This window comes from Lepisosteus platostomus, chromosome 10 (genome assembly GCF_059453375.1).
Source record: "Lepisosteus platostomus isolate fLepPlt1 chromosome 10, fLepPlt1.hap1, whole genome shotgun sequence".
In the NCBI taxonomy this organism is placed as follows: domain Eukaryota; kingdom Metazoa; phylum Chordata; class Actinopteri; order Semionotiformes; family Lepisosteidae; genus Lepisosteus; species Lepisosteus platostomus.
In genome coordinates this window covers 50,166,168-50,187,526 of record NC_142620.1, presented here as the reverse complement: position 1 = coordinate 50,187,526, position 21,359 = coordinate 50,166,168, and the positions used below count along the sequence as shown (strand labels likewise).

The following is a 21,359-nucleotide window of genomic DNA, read 5'->3' as shown; positions in this document are numbered from 1 at the left end:
ACGGTACCGAAGCATTCAGTCAAAGACTAACAGATGACGGAACAGCTTCTGCCTCCAGGCAATAAGAATGCTAAATAGCCAAGCGGCAGGTCCTTCAGCAAATCACCTGTAATGGCTACATGGACATACCGTTTTTATTGTATTCGGCATACTGCAGTACTTGGACATAATGTATTGCATACACCCTGGACACATCGCAGCTCTATTTCTGCTGAGCTCTGTCTATGAGTTTATTTGATTCAATTTCTATTGCACTATTATGTATTATTATGTAACCCTTAATTTTGGGATTTTTACCCCCCCGGTGAGCTCGCAGAAAAGACATTTCATTGCCAGCAGCTACTGCTGCACGCTGTATTGTTGTGCATTTGATAAATAAACTTTGATTGATTGATTGGGGCTGTACAGGCCGTGACGTCAGGTGCAGACTCAGGCGTGCAATCTAGCCGCGAACAAAAAGTATCATGAACACTGTTTAGTCCTCGTTTCCCCATTGGTTGACCGCATAGCAGAGACCTATTCCGATTGGTTCCCAGTGTGGTGTTTCCGGAGCAGCTTCTTCTCTATTGGTTGGTCACTGTTCTACACTGGCTCTGGAATAAGGGTTTTGTCCAATAGAAGCGCTACTGCGGCTCAGCTGATGGTGGTTCTATGATCACTGTTCATTCATTGACTCGCGGTGAGTTGTTTGGTTTGTGTGCTGTACGTTGTTGAAGCTGATGCTATTACAGTAAGGGATAGTGATTTTGTTAGGACTTTTGTTAACAAGTGGAAACAGCATTCTCACTTCAAGCAGGTTATAATATTGTTATGTTACGTTATTCGTAGTATGCAGTATATATTTGTATGCAGTCCCGTGTGATGTTCAGAAACTGGTTATTTGTACCTGCTCGGTTTCTGATCAGCTTCGTCCAAGTTCATGTTTTTTTTAAGGAAATCTTTATCAGTGTGACGGCGGCGAAGGAGTTCGGCGTTTTAAAAAATTAAACACAATATTTTTATTTTTTTAAATAAGATATTTTTAATTGAATTGTTTAAGTTGCCAACAGTCTTGGTAAAGATTGTGCATGATCTCAGTTTTGTCAGATAGAAACAGTCTTGCCGATGATGTTTTTTACATTTTGCTGTTTGATCACAGCCGAGGTTTCGTGACACCTGACACTGATATGGCGACCCGAAGCAGACCGGTGAGTGTCCGAATTCGCTTCACACCTGATACGGTTTGTCTACTCAAAACGTCTAGCTGGAGTAGCAACACTAAGTCCTGTCTCCAGGCCTCACTGTACGATAGACCTAACACTAAATAGCATCTCTAATCATCACCCTCACACTAAATCAAACTTCCCTCGATTGCACTAAGAACCTGAACATCAGTTGTCCACTTAAAAATACATCTCTTCCATGGCCATATTGTAACCTTCTTTCACCTGGACTGTACACGTCCCATATTGAAATCAGCATGTCTTTATCTGTTCACAGTCCAGGCGTCTCACCTGTGTGCATTTTAATATGTCAGCACACTTGAATTGTCAATACAAATAGTCTGAAAAACAGCTCAATTTCAAATTTACAGTGGTTAATGACTACAATTCTCTCCCTGAACACCAAGTGGCAGTACAGTCTGCAATCAACCACGTGACTAGAAAACGGGTGTCGCTATGAATGGAAAAGTATCATTATTAACAACTTTACATAATACTTTTCTGGGCACTCCACTCAAAGTGCTTTACAGGTAATGGGGATCCCCTCCACCACCACCTGTGTGCAGCCCCACCTGGATGATGCAACGGCAGCCATAGTGCGCCAGAACGCTCACCACACATCAGCTATCAGTGAGGAGGAGAACAGAGTAATGAAGCCAGTTCAGAGATGGGGATTATTAGGAGGCCATGATTGAGAAAGATCAGAGGGGTGATTTGGCCAGGATGCCAGGTTAACACCCCTAATCTTTTTGAGAAACACCCTGAGAGTTTTAAAGACCACAGAGAGTCAGGACCTCAGTTGTATGTCTCACCCGAAGGAAGATGCCTTTTTTTTACAGTATGCTGTCTACATCATTGTACTGGGGCATTAAGACCCACACAGACTGCAGGGTGAGCTCCCCATACTGGTCCACTAGTACCTCTTCCAGCAGCAACCTTAGTTTTCCCAGGAGTCTCCCATCCAGGTACTGATCGGCTACCACCTGCTGAGCTTCAGTGGGCTGCCAGAGGTGAGCTGCAGGGTGATATAGCTGCTAGCTATTTAAAGACTTTTATTAGAAATATGCTTGTTCCTGGTCTTGTAGCCTATTCTAAAAGTGGCCTTTAAAGATGGAATATACCCTGGATGGGGCATCAGTCCATCACAAAGCTCATACACACACACAAGGATGGACACAATTTAGAGACCTCAATAACCTAGCCAGCATGTCTTTAGAAGATAACCAGAGCCAATAAAGATGCAAGGAAACATGCAAACTCCATACAGAAGGATCCCCATGTAAGGACCTTAAGTCCTGGAGAAACAAAATACCCTCTTAAGTGTTGTTTTCTATGTACATTTTGCATGTTCATCTACTTGCATGTTCATAAGACAAAGTAACAGGTGGAAAAGGTTGAGGAACTGGGTTTAGGTTACGATTCTGCAGTCTGCCCCTTGTTGATGTGCCTGTGCTTTATTCCAGAGCAGTAAGCGCTGCACAGTGATCGGGGGCTCTGGGTTTCTGGGGCGCCACCTAGTGGAGAAGCTGCTGGAGCGGGGTTACATCGTCAGCGTCTTCGACATCCTGCAGGGCTACGAGCTCCCTGGGGTCACCTTCCACGTGGGCGACCTCTGTGACCGCCAGGTTAGGCTCCGCACGGCCCGCGCCAACTTGCGGGGGGGTTGGGTGGGGGGTGGGCGGGATGAGACTCCCGCGGCACAGTGGTGCAGTCCGTTTCTGGTTTTACTGGCTGCCGGAAGACAGGTTTTGTCCAGAAGCACCAATTACTCAGGCACCGGCTCGGATCCCAGAGCTCACGCCTGGTAAAACCTGAGCAGGATTTTACAGCTGAGCAACGGGAGTCGTGAACCCGATCACAGTCCCAGTGAGAAGGTGTGAGCGGTTGTGGGCGTGGGGTGGTGGCGCTGTGTGTTTTGCTCCGTGTTGTGTTACTGTGAGTCTCTCTGCTGCCGCAGGCGTTGCTGCCAGCCCTGCAGGGCGCGAGTGTGGTGTTCCACTGCGCCTCTCCGTCCCCCGCCAGCGATGACCGGGCGCTGTTCCATCGTGTTAATGTGGAGGGCACGCGCACTGTGCTGCAGGCCTGCAGGGAGGCCGGGGTGCAGGTAAAGGGTTAGCATTGTCTGGATGTCTGGCAGTCACAGTGGGTAACCGATAGATCACCAGAACGTAGCTGTAACCCTGTTGCTTTTTGGATCCGGAATAGCCAGGGACTGACTTTGGCTTTTTGGATTCGGGTCAATCTGGGACCAGGGTCATGACCGTTCTCTGTGGGGGCAGAATGGACCGTGTGAGGATGGGAGGCACACAGATATTTTATCCCCACATAAGGGCGATGCAAGATCCCAGCCCACCTCAGGGAGACTGAGTGAGGTGTTTAAGAGAGAGGGTAGATTAGCTTAGAGACCTCCTCTCATTTGGAACTATTCTTAAAAAGAAAATAAAGTATTTTGTGGAAATGATTTTTGTTTAATCTAACTCAAGTTCTGCTGCGTGGGGATGCCGTTCTTCTGATTTCTGACATCACAGTCCAGAGTTTACGTGTTAAATAATCATGTGGCTTTTAATTTAAGCCTGTATGTGAATTACCATTGTTTAAAAGTTTAATTTGCATCGTTGCATTTTAAAAGGCACTGTTTACAAATGTCGTCTGTGTGCGTATGGTGTCAGGTGCGCGGACTAGAGGTCATTACTAGTGAAGTAAGGATCTGAGTGGCGGTGTGGCATAGTTTTCCTGCCTAACTGAACAGGGCTGTGTTTCAGAGACTCGTTCTGACCAGCAGCGCCAGCGTGGTTTTTGAGGGCACCGATATCAAAAACGCCAGCGAGGACCTGCCCTATGCCCGCCGCCCCATCGACTACTACACTGAGACCAAGATCCAGCAGGAGAAGGTACTGGGGCGCAGTCTGGTCACCCAGAAACCCAGAGCTCAAGGGGCCTGAAGGGACCTCTTTCTCTTTCCAGGTCAACCTGAGGTACTGGAGTGACATGACAAGTTGCACACAGAGGACTAACCTTTAAGGAGAAAAACAGAAAGCGTTTTAGCAGTTCAGAAATTCTCCATCATGTTGTCCTTCCTAACACGTTCTCCCATTCAGATTAAGGAGCTGCACTGACATGACTAGATCCTTGAAATCTCTCTCCCTGCATGTCCCCTTGCCTGTTGGGGTGACGGGCCGAATGAGTATTGCTAGAGAGGTGGCACGTCAAGGGAAGCATTATGGGAGTGTTGGGGAACACTGGACAGTCCTGCAGCTTAATCCTCTCCACCCTCCTTCTCTCCTGATCGCCCGTTGAGCTTCAAACCCGTTTCTGTATCTCTCTCTCTCAGCTGGTTCTGGAGGCCTGTGACCCAGGGCGGGGGTTCCTGACAGTAGCAATCCGCCCTCATGGGATCTTCGGACCCCGAGACCCCCAGTTAGTTCCGATTCTGGTGGACTCGGCTCGGAGGGGGAAGATGAAGTTCATTATCGGGTGAGTGCCCCCCAGGTCCAGGTGGACTGACCAGTGTATGTAGCCAGCAGCCTTATCACCCTGCAACCCACTGGAGCTCAGCAGGTGTGAGCCTGGTCAGTGCCTGGATGGGAGACTCTTGGGAGAAACTAAGGTTGGTGCTGGAAGAGGTGTGAGTGGGGCCAGCAGGGGGCGCTCTCTCTGTGGTCTGTGTGGGTCCTAATGCCCCATTATAATGACGGGAACGCTATACTGTAAAAAGAGACTTAAAACCGAGGTCCTGACTCTCTGTGGTCATTAAAAATACCAGGGTGTTTCTCAAAAAGTGTAGGGCTGTTACCCCTGAGTCCTGGCCAAATTTCCCCCTGGCCTTTACCGATCATGGCCTCCTAATAATCCCCCTCTCTGAACTGGCTTCATCACTGCTCTCCTCCCCACTGAGAGCTGTGCACTCTGGCTGCTGTTGCATCATCAAGGAGGAGCTGCACATTGGGGTGGTGGAGGGGATCCCCATTACCTGTAAAGCACTTTGAGTGGAGTGTCCAGAAAAGCATTATATAAGTGTGAGCAATTATTATTATAAGGAGTGAGGGGATAGGGAATGTTTTTGCGGAGTGAAGCAGATCAGGACACGTGCCATTTGGAAGGGGGGAATTGCTTCATCATGGCCTGTTGGGCTGTAAAGCTACTGCCAGTAGAAAAGGTCTGAGCTACTATCCAGGCTGTACTGCAAAGTGCTGGCAAAAGACACCAGCCTGCAGAATCCAAGAGGCCACTGCCTAGAGTCCGTCTCCCACAGAGCGCCAAGTATGACCTTTGTGCCACTAAAACAAATTAATCTCGACTACGGTGTGAATGCCGTTTTATTTGTGAGTTTCACCACACAATTTTGGTTCATTGCACTCATGAGTCATTGTTTGTAGCTGAATCATTATTCTATGAATGTACAGTACCTCAATCATCAGCCTTGAAAAATGTACAAAATTGATAGTTTTACATTGAAAATAATAACATTAGCGTATTCACCATGGGAACAAGTAATAGGTTCATTCCATGCTGAGAAAAGTAGGGAGAAAACGCAATGTTTCGGCTATGAAGCCTTCTTCAGGTGTCTTCACCATGGGTACATTCAACAGAGTTGCAGAGAGACCTGTTGGGATTTCTAAGTCATGCTGCCTAGAAACTTTGTATCAGCACAAGGTTTGAGTAATGTTTATATCAAGGGAAGCATTCCTCAAATGTGTTTTCCAGGCTGTTGAGAGTTAAGTTTCAGGCAGATGCATGTTGTTTATAAACGCTGGACAGCGTGTGTCTTTGCTTGCTGTCGCTACAGACCAGGGCTGCCCAAGTCCAGTTCTCAACGGTCCTCCTGCCCAGCAGGTTTCTTGCTGCTCTTTAAATCTGCAGCTTCTAAAAACCAAGGAAGCCTGGTCACGTTGGTAATGAAGAGCCTGGTGGACAGGAAACCAGGAACCCTGTGGCTCTCCAGCAGGAACTGGAGTTGGTGCGTCCTGGAATGGGTGAAACATGCTGACCACAGAGTTTCTCGCTCCATTGGGTAGCAGGCTGCCCTTTGACCCCACTCTGCATGTCTGCAGGGACGGGACTAACCTGGTGGACTTCACCTTTGTGGAGAACGTTGTCCATGGCCACATCCTGGCTGCGGAGCGCCTGTGTCCAGACTCCCCGCTGTGTGGTCGGGTAAGTGCTGACTGAACACGCACAGGTGGGACCAGCTTACTTCTGCCAGACACCTTTCACAGGAAGGCCTGTCCAAGAACAGAAACTAATCCAAATCACAGGAGTATTGGAAGGAAAGGAAATGGAAGTTTCTTGACAACCCCTACAAAACGTGAATGTACACAATACTTTCCGAGTTAATTTCTCCAGTGCAGGGCTGTCCAGACATATTCCTGGAGAGTCAGTGCGCCTCAAGAGTTTAATTCAAGCTCAGCTCTGAACAAACTAAACCAGCTGCTTACTGGCCTCTGGTCCAGCCTGACAGCTCTTCAGGTGCTGCTGCTTTATAGAGTCTCTGAAAACCTGACTGACTGGCCCTTTAGGACCAGGATTGGATACCTCTCTGAAATTTATTTAAATTAATATTTTTAAACATTAGAAATGTTTATTGTTCTGTGGTGTAAAATAATACCATTGACACAGATTTGGAGCAGGTTTAAGAGCCTAACACAACAGGGACATCAGTTCAGCAGTGCTCAATAAAGGAATGCTTCAATAGCATGTGTGAGATATAGAATATCATTTCCAGTGAATAACGAGGCATGATTTAAGACAGAATTCTAACTGATGGCTATAAACTAATACACTGTATCCTGATCTGCTGAAATTATACACTGAAAGCTGATGGACAGGGAAGGTGGAGAGAAGCTGAAACTGAACATGTGGGGAATGGGTAGGAATTTAATATTTCCGAAGTTGAGATGAAGGTGACACTTGTGTTTTATTTTTTATGGCATTGCTTTGGAATTATTGTGATTTTTTTCTTGCTTTAGCATGATATCTTTTTTCTTGAAATGGATATTAAACGAGGGCAGCACAGTGGTGCAGGGGTTAACAGTGCTGGGGCACTGGATTCCATTCCGGTCCTAGGGTGCCATCTGTGTGGAGTCTGTGTGTTCTCCCCATGATCATGTGAGTTTCCTGCTGGTGCTCCAGTTTCTACCACTGTCCAAAGACATACTGGTGGGTTCATCGGCTTCTGGGGCCCTGGTGTGTGTCTGTGTGTCTGTGTGTCTGTGTGTCTGTGTGTCTGTGTGTCTGTGTGTCTGTGTGTCTGTGTGTCTGTGTGTCTTGCAATGTTTTGGCGTCCTGGCCAGGGTGTACCCTGTCTTGCGCCCGTTGCTTGCTGGGATAGGCTCCAGCTCCCCTGCACCCTTGAATTGGACGACGCAGTTAGAACATGGATGGATGGTAAAATGTACTCGTGCCCTGCTGAGCTGGAGAGCAGATGGGCGCGTCCAAGGGAAATAACCCCTTCCTGTCCCCGCCAGGCTTACCACATCACCAATGACGAGCCGGTGCGGTTCTGGGAGTTCCTGTCTCGGCTCTTGGTGGGGCTGGGCTACGAGGCTCCGCGCTACCACCTGCCTTACCGCCTGGTGTACGGCCTGGCCCTGCTGCTGTGGCTGCTGGCCGTGCTCTTGCGCCCCCTGCTGACCTTCCGGCCCACCTTCACCCCCATGCGGGTGGCGCTGGCCGGCACGCACCACTACTACAGCTGCGCCCGAGCCAAGCAGGAGCTGGGCTACAGGCCGCTGGTCAGCCTGGACGAGGCCATCACGCAGACCGTGCGGAGCTACCCTCACCTGCGGCAGGGGGCCTGAGCCTCCTGCTGACCAGGCCGCGCTCTCAGCCCAGGCTGGGCCGTGGGGATCAGGGCTTCTGCGGATGAGACATGAGCGTTGGATCACTGTGAGCACAGTCCTGAATACACCTAAAACGACACAGTCTGGGCGATCAGCAGCAGCAGTATGAATTCCTGAGTTGGCCGATGTCGTTGGCTTACTTTGCTCTGTGCGCAGAAGATACAAGAGCTCAGTGCCACTCCGCTCTCCTCGCAGCTCCACTAAAGCATTTCTAACAATCAGACATCGCATCGGGAGGTGAAAAAGTAATGTATTTTCCCCTTAATTAAGAATGACCGTTTTTTCTGTTATAATTTCTAACTTTTCTAAGCAGTGTCACCCACATTGTGACTGCAGGATTATCTCAGTATGCCTGTGTATTTACAAAGGCTCTGTCTTTGTATTAATAACTGAATAAACACTGAAAACGGTAATGACCACCGTCATTCCTTATTTGCCCCTAAGCATGAGCAGTGGGCTGGTCCTCACAGGGAGTAGTTTTGTTATTAGAAAACTCTTGATCAGCCCCGCGAGTGCACGGAAAGAGGGAGATCTAGTGTAACTCTTAGCAGAGGAGCAGTAGGTGTTAGGGGGAGTTGGGGGGGGTTGATGAGCTCGTCACGGGGCTCATATCTCTAATTGCCTCCACGCTGGAAAAGCGTCTTTCAGAATACAGCCCCTGCCCATCGGTTCGCTGCAGGAGCCAGAACCAGCCGGCGAGCTTGTCGGACAGGTCTGGCGCTGTGTGCTGCAGGGAGAGGGAGAGATGGAGAGAAACGGAGAACTGACGGGGGCAGGGGATCTGAGAGTAATCGGAAGTGAGAGATTCCTAACTGTTTTTAAGGAGTCGGGGAGAGGGATTTTACATCGCCTTGGTTGGACTTGTGTGTGTGTGTGTGTTTTAAAAAAAAATGACAAAGTGGTGGAACAGGATTCCGAATAAAAAACAAAACAAATTCCGAGCCAAGTCCGCCGTTACTCTGAACACCTGGAGGGCCACGGGGGGAGGGGTTTGCTGTGGAGTGGAGACCGCGGGGCCGGTGGGGCTGTTTGCCGACATTCCTGACCCTGGAGGCAGCTCCCACGGTGCCGAGGGTGTGTGCAGGGGTGGCCGTACGACGTAATTCACGTCGCCGCTCTGAACTGCGAATTCGTCTTCGTAACGGCGAAGGCAAAAAAAAAAAAGAAATACTCTTTTGTTTTGTAGCAAACGTCATGTGGGTTTCACCGCTTAGACTCAGAAGGTGAGTAAGGGCCCTGCCTTGTTTTGACTGACACACAGCTGAGACTGGTGAGGTGTGCCCGACTCACCTTCATTGCATGCAAAGAACGGGAATGAGTATTTCTTGTGTTTCAGTTCCACAATGCGTGCGTGTTTATTTCAGGTGACTGAACTCACCGAAGACACTTTTCCAGCTTTAACAACATGGCTGGGGAATTTACTCCATATAATCCCTCTACCCTTTGTGTAAAGACCTTATAGTACACTAAAATGAAAATTCACGGAATTTGTTTCACTTCCTGTGTTGTTATATCAAATCGCTTTTGCAAACTTCTTTTTTTCTGGAGCATTGTTTCTTTATTAAAAGATTCTGAGGTCCATGTTTTGAAGACCAGTACTAAGCTCTGTGGCTAAGGATCTGCGCCTGTGACTGGAAGGTTGCCGGTTCAAATCCCACGGCTGGCAGAGGAATCCTACTCCGTTGGGCCCCTGAGCAAGGCCCTTGACCCTAACTGCTCCAGGGGCGCCGTACAATGGCAGACCCTGCGCTCTGACCCCAAGCTTCTCTCCCTGTCTGTGTGTCTGTGTCTCCATGGAGAAAAGCTGGGGTATGCGAAAAGACGAATTCCTAATGCAAGAAATTGTATAGGGCTAATAAGGAAACATTAAAAACATGAATGCCAACTTCACACATCACTGTCTGTTGCTCACCTGGGGAGTGAGGGACTGTCAGGGACAATATAGAGTCAGTGAGGTACAGAATATAGTGCTCTGGTGTCTGAAAGCCACAAACCTTGAATGTCTCCTCTCAGAGCCAGAGCAGATTAGAAATGAAGAGTCACTGTCTTGGAGAAGGAAAGGACTGGTGTTTTATCATCATAATTATTAACAGCATGCATGTGGAATATTTTGAATTCTTGGCATTGCTATATTTTATCATAACAACAATGCCAATTGCTTTAGCCAAAATGCTAAAGCCAGGAGTAACACCCTCAGAAAGAATCTGTGTGCAGGACTTCAGCAATACCTGATCGAGGCACTGAAACCACAGTATCCTGCTTCCTTTATTCGTTTTCTCAATCTCTGTATGTCCTGGCCCTGTCAGCTTCCAAATGGAATTACAGGAATGTCCCCCACCCCTTTCTGAAGAGTTGAATCGAAATCACAAACAAGCAGTCAGTCAGGCTGGACAACATGGCCACACCCCTTTGGCTCATGACCCCACCCTCATGGCTCCCAGCCCCGCCCACCGCCAGCTCTGGGAAGGAGAAGGGGGAGGAGACTCACGGCAGTGCTGGAGTACCTGACAGGCTGAGCCTGTCAGTGTTGACACCTGTACCTGCGGACACACCTGCAGACTGCGGGAGGCACCTGCCCCAGCTGAGAGGGTTCGTTTCAGAGAGTCACACACTGGGCTACACTGAAATAAGAAAGGAGCGCGTGTTCCCAAGGACTGCACTCAGACAGGTTAGCTCTGTGCTTCTTTGCTTTCTTCCACTGTGCCAGCTGCTCAGGGGCAGGCAGGGGCTGGTGTTCGGAGAGCTTGAGTGGGCTCCAGCGTTCCTCGAAGCCGAGATATTTGGTAGTTGTTGGTGCGTGCCCTGAGAGACAGGTGCGGCAGGGCTGAGGTGAGCCAGGTGGGAGGACTGAGCAGAGGAGTGAGAGAGAGAGGCAGCCGAACAGGTCTGTCTGCGCGGGTGTTCGAGGGTGGGTCGGAGAAGTTTCCCAGCGATCCCCTCCCTGCTCCTTGTGTCCGCTCGCGGGAGTGTTCTCTGGGTTTGGATTTTGAATACGGAGAGTGGAGAGTTTGGCCCCCCGAGTCTGCCTTTCAGGGTCTTCTATAGCTGCTCCTGCTGTCTGTCCGCCAGCCCAGTGCTTCGAGTCCAGGGATGGGTCCCTAGGATTCGGGGTGGAAACGGGCCACTGGGGGTCCTGTCAATGGATGGTTCTTCTCTGCCTGAACGAGTTTGAATGTGCTCGTGCTTCAGCTGTCTGTGGATGGTGGCTCCCCGAAAGATAAAGATTGTAACCCTAGTTGGGGATTGATTTAAGGGGGGTAATGCGTTATGATTCAGTAGGACTAGGGGATCGGGTCCTGAGGAGATGTCAGGGTCTCTGGTTCACCCCCAGGATAGACTGCAGCTATCCTGCGAGGAGTCCTCTCTGTGCCAGCTGGGGCGCTGTGTGACACCCCTCTGCAGGCTGTTCGTGGCGGCGCCCGCAGGAAACTGGGGGTATGGCCCCGTCCCTCAGCGTCCGCACCCCAGCAGGGGGCCGCGGTTTTGCTCATCGGCTTTGTGGGAGAGAGATGGCACGGCAGCAGAGAGATGGGACCCCGCTGCTGGGAAGGCAGAGAGACGGGTTAGGGCACAGGAGGAAGGTGTTCCTGTCAGACTCCATTCTTTCCCATTACTTTAATTACTGTGAAATCCCCAGAGCTGAAGGATGAAGGCAAGACCCACCTGAAAGAGAAGATAAGTCCCATCAATGCGTGTTGGAGTTTTATTTCGCGATCCTGGCAGTACAGAGCAGGCTGGGGCAATGCCCCTGAGGGCAGGCTGTTGGAATACCCCACAGCTGTTCAGGGGGTGTGCGGGAGACAGGAACTGACTCGTCACCTCTCAGTCTCAGTCTTCCCTGGTAGAAGCAGGGCACCGCATGCTTGCACCGTAACCTGTTAGCGCCAGTCTGGCTGGCATTGCACAATAGCTGGGCTGCTTCCCTTTCTACACAAGCTGTTGTGTGGCTGCTGATTTTGTTGCCTTGCGCCACGGCCCAGGCAGTTTGCCTGGACATTGTATGTAAATCACTGTCGGTGTCTCTTTAGTCTCAAACTCTGGCGACAAGCACCTAGACACTCCCTCGTGGAAACCGAAGACACTGCCTGCTGGCAGACAGTTTAATGTGCAGGGACAGTGCTCAAACAGCACAGCCGAATTAGGCTTCTCTCACTCCAAACGGGCGCCGACTTGTTTATTGGGAACCGAGCCTGGGGAAGTGTACTGTTGTGAGTTCTCACAGTAATTCAGTCTCTCCCTCTGCTAGCCACTAAACTTCAACTGGGCTTTCAGGATATATCCTCATCCTGCATTGTTATTACCTCTTCATTGCTACCAAGTTTGATTCCTCTCTACAGTGGTGCCAGCAAGATCTACCAGAGTGTACGTCTGCAAAGCCTTGCAGGAAATTATGGGCTGGTTAAGGGATTTGGTCCTCTGAGGTTTTTAAGAACAGAAAAGTACAAACAAGAGGAGGCCATTTGGATCATCTAGTCCATCTTTTTAGTTACTAATTCAATGATACAAGGACTTCATCTTGAAAGACACCAAGGTATCAGTTTCTGGGTGTATAGAGCTACATAGCTCTTTCTATATTCTCACAACCCTTTGGGTATAGAAGTGCCTTGTATTCTGTTTTAATTGCACTTCCACATAGTTGCCACTTACCCCTTCAGTGCCTAAGGGCAATGTCACCAGGTCAGAGGCTGTGAATTTCCTCACTGTTAAAGGTGTGGCATGGCGTAGTCTCTGTCCCTGTGCAAACCTGACAGCAGGCTCTGCCTATGCAAAACCTCCCGATAAGTCACCCATGCCAAGATCCCTGTACACCCTCCATTCAAATCACCTGCCTCTGGCTCACTGCACCTGAAGTGTATGGAGTCATTTAAAATGGATTGTCCACCATTGTAGCTTGTAAGGAAGTGCCCAGAGTAGGGCCAAGCCTTGGGTGAGGGGGTGGTTATCCTAAAGATCCAGATTAACATACTCCCCAGCTCACCCCATGTTCTACCTGCTGTACAAGCATCTACATCGGGCCCTGCACAGTACACAAACTCAAAGTTGATGCGTACCACTGTGTTTGTGCATGCTCCACTTTGTGCTTGGTGCTTTATCCTCATCTTTTTCCCATGGGGCATAGCTCTGTCCACAGTTTCCGTGGGTGTTGGCAAGGGCATCTCTGTGAATTCGGATGCTGCAGCTCAAGATAGGATCTGGTTGATGACAGAGGAAGAGAGGGGAAAGAGGTGGACAGGTACAAGTGGATAAAGGAACAGGAAGGAAGGGATAGAGGGCGGCAGATTTATTGCAATATGCTACAGGTGTATTGTGTGTGAGGGTGTGCAGGGGTGTTGTGAGTTCCTTCCCACAGAATGTGGCCAGACTGGCTGGTCAGCATATCTGGAATACTGTGATTCTGGGGAATGCAGAACATATTTCTCCAGTGGCGACACTATCAGTCGGAAGATCAGGGTGTGTACCTGATGGCTTTCCAGCCCTCCTGCTCTGTACAGAGGACCTCTTACTGCTCAGCTTTTCAACATCTCACCCTGGATTCTTGCCCTTCTCCTGATGTGAAAGTCCAGCACAGGGCTGAATGATAAAGCGCAGAGACCCTGTGAGGAATTGTGCCAAAACAAGGGGCTGATAGATGTGTAGCACAAGCATGGGACAACCATGGTCAACTGTATAACCATACAAAGCTATTACTATCAATTACTCCAGGATCCTGGCTTCGACTTTATTGTGGGGTGCCTGTCCTGTGGAGTCTTCCACAGTCCATTTGATCATATGTTCATGTTTTTTTGGGGTGCGCTGCTTTCCTCCCACCTCCCATGAAGACTTAACGCACTAGGTTTGAATGTGCATATAAACCATCCCTCTGGTGGTGAAGAGGGGTGCAAGGGGATATCATCCTTGCTGGATGGGGGTGGGGGGCGGGGGAGGGTTGTTCCCAGTATAACCAGTTCTTGCTCTAGATATATCAGAACCAGATGATCATGATAGGCTGAGGTGTGGCCTTTCTGATGCCCTGGTGCCTGTTCTCCCTACAGTATATCCTCTCCAGTGTTCCTCTATGTGGGAACTGCTCTGTAGCTCTTCTTGGGCAGTCCAGCCTTTGCTGTGATCGCACTGCCTCCTGTCTGTGTTTCCACAAGATCATTCCGATCTGCCCATGTGTAGTACTCCCAATATCAGTTTATGGGGGTTCTCCCAGTTTTCCAAGTGACATGTCCTCATGGCCCCCTCCTACTCTGTGTTGCAGCGGTTCAACTGAAGGCTTTTCGCTGATCCACAGGGACTGGCTGGTACAATGCAGAAAGGTGAGTTTCATGTCCATCGCATACCACCTGCCAGCACAAAACACAGGTTTCTCCTGTCCTAAATTACAACCCAAGACTCAGTCTTGTGGTGGAGTGGTTCTGCAGTAGCTAGCTCTGTTTCTTCACAGAACCAGGGTTCTGGGTTTGATTGGGACTTTCAGCATCTGTAGGTGTGGAGTTCACATGTTCTCCCAGTGTATGTTTGGTTATTGGCTGGACGCTCCTGTTAACTGATTCAAGAAAGATTCCGTTTTGCCACTAATCAATCTGCACAACACTGAAAGAGATAATAAATGAAGCAGGTGTCACCCCAAGTAGTTAAGAGAAAATACCACAAACCTGATTAACAACTGGTTGCTGGGAGATGAGACAGTTAATGTCATTGGCCACTATCATATTTCAAAGAGATCTTTACAACTGGAAATGTTTACAGTGATACAATAGTTTTTTACTAATACAAGTTCTTAGCTTAGGTATTAGATGACACTACCCTTAAAAATAGAGCCTATTAGTCATATCTTACATTTTACTAAGGAATATTTATCATGCAATATAGCATATGTAAAATAATACATTTATTGTAGCTCAGTGGAACTGGTAAAGGATTATAACTAAGAGAACTGAGTTTGTGTTTTTTAAGTTGCATTTTGTCACACAGTTAGACTGCCACCCCAGCTTCTGAGTGCTTTTACACAGGCACAGATTCTTTGCATATTTGTATTGATCGTTCTGTAAAGATCATTTTCAGCTATTATATTACCATCTTTAACTTTCATTATTTCAAACATTTACTTGCACGGGCATCATTAAAATACATTCCATCACATTAGAAGATCTGGAGAATTAAGGTTGCTGGGATGCTTGTGTGTCTCTTGCGTTTGTCTATCTCTTACGTCTGTGTCTTCAGTTGCCTGAGTCTCTTGAGTTTATGTCTCTTAACCTCTGTGTGTGCCTGCGTCTTTTGAATTTTTGTGTGCCTTATGTTTGTGTGTCTTCGGTGTTCCTGTGTCTCCTGAGTTTGCCTGTGTCTTGAGCACGCCGCTGTGTTTTGAGTGCCTCTGTGTCTTGTGTCTCGAGTCTGTCTGTCAGCAGGCCCATGTGTGTTTGTGTCTTAGCAGAACGCAGTGGACTGCCAACGGCAGACAGACAGGCGGTGTTAAGGACAACGAAGGTCCGTGCCACACTGAAGGGCGACCAGAGCTGGATACAGCACCGCAGCACCTCCCAGGAGCAGGAAGATGAGAAACCATGGTAACCTGGGGAGACAGGGAGAGTGAATTTAGGCACGTGGGTGAAAGTCAGTGTATCTGCATACGCTCCACATTTGAACTGTGAAACAGTGGTTTTTGGCATCTCAGCTGAGGGTCTGCTATCTTGAGTCGTCGTAAGAGTCACTTTGCCTCTGTGTGTTGCTCTGATGGCATCCTCCTCTCTGCAGGATAACAGAAGTGAGGGAACGTCGGAATAATGGAGCCTTAGCTGAGCCCACTGTCACTTCAACACCCTCTGAAAGGTATCCAGACCGGCACTTACCTAGGACTGTAGATACAGCTGAGCAGCAATGGGCTGAATGAATGAATGAAAGCCAGGCTAGTGGAACTTGTTAACTAGATAGTACCTGAACTAGATGTTGAGAAGCAGAGAGGAAGAGGAAAGTGACTTTTGTTCCTTGTTCTCCCAACAGCCCGAGGCCAGTCTCTCCTGGATATCTGATCAGGTCAGTGTTTCTCCTGGTCTTGCATTGCCTTGTTTGTAATAAGGCTGACAGACCCACTGTGCGACAGCATATTTAAAAAAAAAATAGTAGTCATTAAAAAATATTCCCACACTACTAAAATAGCATCATCAGAGCTTTGAACTCTAACTGCGGCTGGAAACAAGAAGGCTAATTGAAACTCAAGAGGTAGCTCACTTTTTTCTCATGAGCAGTTAAGTTCCTGTCCCTTAATGCTCAGTCTGCACAAAACCGGATGTCTGCTCAACCAGTCACATCGCTTGTTTTGTGTACAGAATTGCTGCTAGACTGTACACATCTGCAGTCCACAGTGCTGTACCACAAGGTTCAGCATTCAGGAGCTTCAGAGTGAAATGATTCTGTTGTGGCAATGCTGTACACATGGATGGACAGGTAGAAGCTAAGGGGAAGGGAATTTAAGGCTGAGAACAGGTGGCACTTTACACAAAGGGTGGAGGACCTACCCAGCTGGTGCCCTGACCTCGGTCAAGAAACACCTGGATGAGACACCTAGGCCAAACATGCTGGATAGCCCAAGTGGAAAACCTTCCTTATCGTTTTGTTCCTGTCCTGTCTCGTTTTTTTAAGAGGGGTTTTCACAAAAACGGATTCCCAGAAGGACCCATCCTCCTCCAGCACTAACAGCCACGGCTCCAGGTCAGCTGACCACACTGCGCCAGGGTACTGGGGTCTGGGAGTGGGAGGGTCAGGCAGGGCCAGACTGAGGGACATCCTGCTTCCTTCCTGAGAGTTGGCCATGGAGCACTTGCCCGGCTTTTCTGTAGTTACCCTATGAGTATGCTGTTCACATCATCCATTTTTCTACTATTTCCATGGCTCTTTTGTGGTTTAATGTATCCTTCTGTTGGTGGCTACGAACCACATCAAGCCTTCCTGAAGCCACCCAGGGAACTGGTGTCATCAGGGTCAAAGGTCATCAAGTGTCACCCATCAGGGTGGTGTGTAGACAGACATCAGTCCCGCCATTGAGAGGTATGGAGCATGTGGAAGGATTGAGCCCCTTCATCATGTCTCTCTGTCTCAACAGCGCCGATATCCCCAAGAGCAAATTTGTGCCTGTCACCAAGAAGTCCACAGACGATTACAAGAAAATGTGAGTGCTGTCCCAGACCTCACTCCCTCCCCCTTCCTCTTTTCGTTCCTCTCACTCACAGCCTCCTCCTATAAAGACTGGTGTCAGGCTGTGTTTTACACCATGGCAGCGCACTGTGTGTCGGGGGTGACTGTGTGATTTTGGATGTGTACGTGGAGTGCACAGGTGTGACAGCTGTGTGCCTTGTTTCAGAGCGCCTCACGGTGTGCGACATCAGTTGTCTGGCACCACCCAGGACGAGCCCACAGTGTCCCCTGAGGAGCACAGCAAAAGGTGAGGCAAGCCTGTGGGGTTAGCCAACACGTCTTTGTCTATGGTGCAGCTTGTCGAGAGGTCAAAGGTCAAAGAGCTCTACTGGCCTGAGGTCATTGTGAAATAGTAGGGTCAAAGGTCAGGGATGACCTTAGCTGCTGATGAATAATGGGCTGGCATTATTATTGTAGTTTATTTACCCCCTGAATAACCCTCTTCCTACACACCCCATCCCCCTTTCTCCTTCTGCTCTCTGCTGCCTTTCTCACCCCTCACCATCCGTCTGTCTCCGCAGGACAGAGGCTGCCAGCAGCGTCCTGCGCACCTCGGGCACTAAGCAGCGCTCTTACGTCCTGTCAGCCGCCAAGAAATACGAGTGAGTCCGTGTGCCTGCCTGTCCGTACTGCGTGCACACACTGGAGGTGCAGGGGGTATAGTGGTTAAAATTCTGGACTCTTGACTGGGAGGACAGGAGTTCAGATCCCAGCTGGAGATGCTACTGTCGTCCCTTGAGCATTGTATAGCCCTCAAATTTGTACCAAGCTGTATGAATGGGCAGAATGGTATTTCATAAATCAGATGCAATCTCAGTAAGCTTTAAAAAAAACAAACAACCCTAAAAGTGTGTTGTCTTGACAGATTGTTATAAACTTCATCTCTCACTCATCTGTCTGGTCCTTATTCCCTTTCAGGAGTATTGAAAAAACACAAAGCTCGGATGTACAGCCAGCTCTTTCTTTCAAGGCTAAAAGGTGAGGTTTTATTGTGCTCAAGGTCATCTTCTGAAAATGTACAGAATATTCAGTAGCAATGGTGTTAAGTGTAACATTTTCTTTTTACCAGGCTAGGTCAGCTAATCACTGGCTACTCTTTGTAGCTGTTTGTCCTGTCATTTATTGGCAAAACAGAATATTGCTAAATGGAGGAGTGTTAAACGTGTTTCTGCCGTGTTTTATGTTCCACATATTGTTGCTCTCATTAAAGAACCTGTTCTGCAGGTGGCTAGTGCACCTGTCTTATTAGAGTCTGATACCTGATCCCTGTTTATTTTTGCTTAATGAGGATTCATGGAAAGGTTTGAGTGCAGTGCAAAGTAAAATGTGACTGGCAGGTTTAACAACTGCATGAAAATGAGTGTCATGCTCTAAACTAAACCAATTATGGTAACAATGCTTTGCTGGCTGATTGGGTTCAGGGACATCGTTAATGTTGAGTGAACAGCTGCTAGATTAAATGGCGCAGATTCATGTCACGTATGTATCATGTGTGTGTAACCAGGGTGGAGTTTAATGATGAGGATGAACGATCCCCCTCCAAGAGCCCCGAAGGCAGCACCCGGCCGATCGCCCCTGTCCCTGAGCCCCAAAAGACATCCCCTGTTCCCCAGCCAAAGTGAGTCTCCAAGAACCACACCTCTCTCTGCTCTCTTTCGCCTTCCTCCTTCTCTTTGCTTACTTCCTCACTTCCTCCTTCTAGAATCACGTCCAGCTAACCTGTGTGTCTTTGGCGGGTTTATTGCCAGCAGCCATATCACCCTGCAACTCACAGCTGCAAATTCACTCACTTTGCCCCAGTTCAGTGATGGGGACACACTGTTGTAGAGAAGACACTGTCCTTCAGATGAGACATACAACCGAGGTCCTGACTCTCTGTGGTCATTAGAAATCCCAAGGTGTTTCTAGAAAAGAGTAGGGGTGTTACCCCGGTGTCCTGGCTGAATTTCCCATTGGCCCCTACCAATTGTGGCCTCCTAATAACCCCCATCTCTGAACTGGCTTAATCACTTTGTTCTCCTTCCCACTGAGAGCTGGTGTGTGGGGAGTGTACTGGTGCACTCTGGCTGCTGTTGCATCATCCAGGTGAAGCCACACACTGGTGGTGGTGGAGGGGAGTCCCCATTACCTGTAAAGCGCTTTGAGTGGAGTGTCCAGAAAAATGCTATATAAGTGTAAGGAATTGTTATTAATTATTATAATTCCATATGCCCGACCTGTATATCCTGTATCACACTAGTTTAAATACCCACCCACTGTGAGTCTGTGGCAGACTGATCCTCATTGTGCGTCCTCACATCTGGACAGCAGGGTGGAGCAGTGGTCAGGGTTCTGGACTTGTATCTAGAAGGTTATGAGGCCAGATCCCAGGTGGACACTGCTGTTGTAGCCTTGAGCAAGGTACCTCATCCAGATTGTTCCAGTAAAATGTAAGTTGCCTTTACCAGGTTGCTATCAGTCATAAATCATCAAGATATTAATATAAATCTCTATAAATCTCTCTGTAGCATGCAGCAGCAGCCTGCTCCCGGCCCGCTTAGCAAGACCAGGTATGCTGAAATGGGTTAGGCATAGGGGGAGATTATAGTGAAGGATGGGTTAGGGTGGGGAAGGTCCTGGCTCAGCAGATCCAGTAGGAGTAGGGATAGATTGAAGAATTGTAACCTTGTTTCCAGGTCATGGGTGGGTTACGATGAGAGTCACAGAGGGTGTTTTTATAAAAGAGGAGTGCCTTTTCCGATAAGAAGAATTTTAAAAATGTGCTCATTTCTTACCAACCTATTCGGACCATTCGAATAGATGCTTTTAAGACTTTCTAGCTCCTCTGCCTACTTCTTTCTGTGCTTGTACATTGGACATTGGCCTTTCTTCTCTCTTTATTAGTTCCACAGCCACCAAAGCAGGGCTGGACAGTCCACTGAAGACAGAGGGGGTATCTCCAGGGGTAAACCAGAAGAGGTACAATCTGGCTGCGGTCCTGAAGTCATGGGCTTTAAACAGTCGTGAGAGGATTAAAACCCTTCTGACGCTGGGTTCCCATGAAGAGTTATATTTCTTCTCAATCAGTGTAGACAAATAGGGAGTGCATAGCCTGGATGCCCTTGCTCAAGGCTGTCTCTGACCATTATATGTTGGAAATGGGCAGAATTATTACAATATATTACAATATTTAAAAAAACAGAGCTCTTGAGAAATGGATTCTAAAACAGTGCAGACAAATCGAATAAGGACAATAATACCAAGAGGAGTTCACTACTGTCTTTGAGAGTGTGTGTGGTTTTATAACTGCCCCCTAGAGTCTCACACAACTAGAGTGAGAAAAGAGATCAGTGCTATAAAAAGGCATGAAGAAATAAAAAAACGCGAAATTAAACTCTGTCCTAGAAACCAGCATCATAAGGGATTTTAATCCTCATGGCAATTTACACAGGATAGAAGCTGTTTTAGGGCAAAATTCACTTTACTGAGCTTGAGTCCAATTTAGTCCAGTCCTGTATTTAAGATACACAGGACAACACAAATGGAGAAATGGATCAGAGCTATTAGGAAGCTGAGCGCTGATTGATTGTACTGTGCATTTGTATATAACTGTATATATGCAGTATGTGTGGCTAGGGGCAGGAGTTGTCATTTCTTGTCATTTAGTGAGGGTGTTTTCATCCTCTTTGTGTCTCTGTCCCTGTGCAGCTCTCAGGTGGTCAGTGACAAGGCCCCAGCTCCCAGGAACGACTTTGACAATGAGGATCTGGCCTCTCTCACCTCAGACAAGTACGTGCTTGTGTGCTCCTTGCTCCTTGCTTTGTGGGGCAGGTGTGTGGTGAACAGCAGGGGGCGTCGGAGTCCTGCTGCCCATGTGTATGTGGATAGTTAGAGCTAGGACGGTTAATGACAGCTTGCACATTAATGAAGATCTTCGCCACAGGCTGGCATCCATGCTTTCCTGCCATTCTGTTTAATCTCTGTCTTTCTCCCCTGTAGGACGGATGAGGCTCTGGTGAAGCCTGTTACCCCTAAAAGAGACTCATGCAAACAGGACCCTTCTCCTGTGGCTGATAGGTGGGCCGCTGGAAATGTAGGGAACATCTAAGAAGTGTGCAAAAAACACAGTATATGTCACAGGGACTGCCAAAGCAGGGAGGCA

The 21,359-nt window shown here is 48.3% G+C and overlaps 2 protein-coding genes across 54 annotated transcripts in view; both read left to right on the top strand.

Annotated features, from left to right (window-relative positions):
- Positions 1–570: 570 nt before the first annotated feature.
- On the top strand, positions 571–8,454 carry nsdhl (NAD(P) dependent 3-beta-hydroxysteroid dehydrogenase NSDHL). 4 transcript variants are annotated; one of them, XM_088596930.1, is made up of 8 exons: positions 571–679; positions 1,139–1,187; positions 2,666–2,827; positions 3,160–3,306; positions 3,965–4,093; positions 4,534–4,676; positions 6,254–6,356; positions 7,667–8,454. In XM_088596930.1, the coding sequence occupies exons 2-8, from the start codon at positions 1,167–1,169 to the stop codon at positions 7,997–7,999; spliced, it is 1,038 nt and encodes a 345-aa protein (XP_088453056.1). In that variant the 5' UTR covers positions 571–679; positions 1,139–1,166; the 3' UTR covers positions 8,000–8,454. The 4 variants fall into 4 exon arrangements, with proteins under 4 accessions (XP_088453056.1, XP_088453053.1, XP_088453054.1 ...); XM_088596927.1 differs by having other exon boundaries at positions 677–730; XM_088596928.1 differs by lacking the exon at positions 571–679 and adding an exon at positions 684–796.
- Positions 8,455–10,555: 2,101 nt separating this feature from the next.
- Positions 10,556–21,359, top strand: part of znf185 (zinc finger protein 185 with LIM domain) — a 32,601-nt gene continuing 21,797 nt past the window's right edge. For 44 of the 50 annotated variants that reach the window (XM_088596916.1, XM_088596895.1, XM_088596921.1 and 41 more), the window contains exons 1-15: positions 10,556–10,709; positions 14,319–14,343; positions 15,459–15,594; positions 15,782–15,856; positions 16,028–16,060; positions 16,667–16,735; positions 17,127–17,192; positions 17,385–17,465; positions 17,740–17,820; positions 18,137–18,196; positions 18,723–18,836; positions 19,726–19,767; positions 20,102–20,176; positions 20,906–20,986; positions 21,197–21,274. In XM_088596916.1, the coding sequence (XP_088453042.1) occupies positions 14,334–14,343; positions 15,459–15,594; positions 15,782–15,856; positions 16,028–16,060; positions 16,667–16,735; positions 17,127–17,192; positions 17,385–17,465; positions 17,740–17,820; positions 18,137–18,196; positions 18,723–18,836; positions 19,726–19,767; positions 20,102–20,176; positions 20,906–20,986; positions 21,197–21,274 (1,001 nt within the window). In that variant the 5' untranslated portion in view covers positions 10,556–10,709; positions 14,319–14,333. Of the gene's footprint in view, positions 10,710–14,285; positions 14,344–15,458; positions 15,595–15,781; positions 15,857–16,027; positions 16,061–16,666; positions 16,736–17,126; positions 17,193–17,384; positions 17,466–17,739; positions 17,821–18,136; positions 18,197–18,722; positions 18,837–19,725; positions 19,768–20,101; positions 20,177–20,905; positions 20,987–21,196; positions 21,275–21,359 lie in introns of all 50 variants that reach the window. The other 6 variants (XM_088596871.1, XM_088596918.1, XM_088596917.1 and 3 more) reach the window with 6 other exon arrangements.

Coding starts and splice junctions, on each gene's coding strand:
- nsdhl (XM_088596926.1), top strand. CDS start 1,068: ATGATCTCAGTTTTGTCAGATAGAAACAGTCTTGCCGATGATGTTTTT. Junction 4,677..6,253: donor AAGATGAAGTTCATTATCGG/GTGAGTGCCCCC, acceptor GCATGTCTGCAG/GGACGGGACTAACCTGGTGG. Junction 6,357..7,666: donor ACTCCCCGCTGTGTGGTCGG/GTAAGTGCTGAC, acceptor TGTCCCCGCCAG/GCTTACCACATCACCAATGA.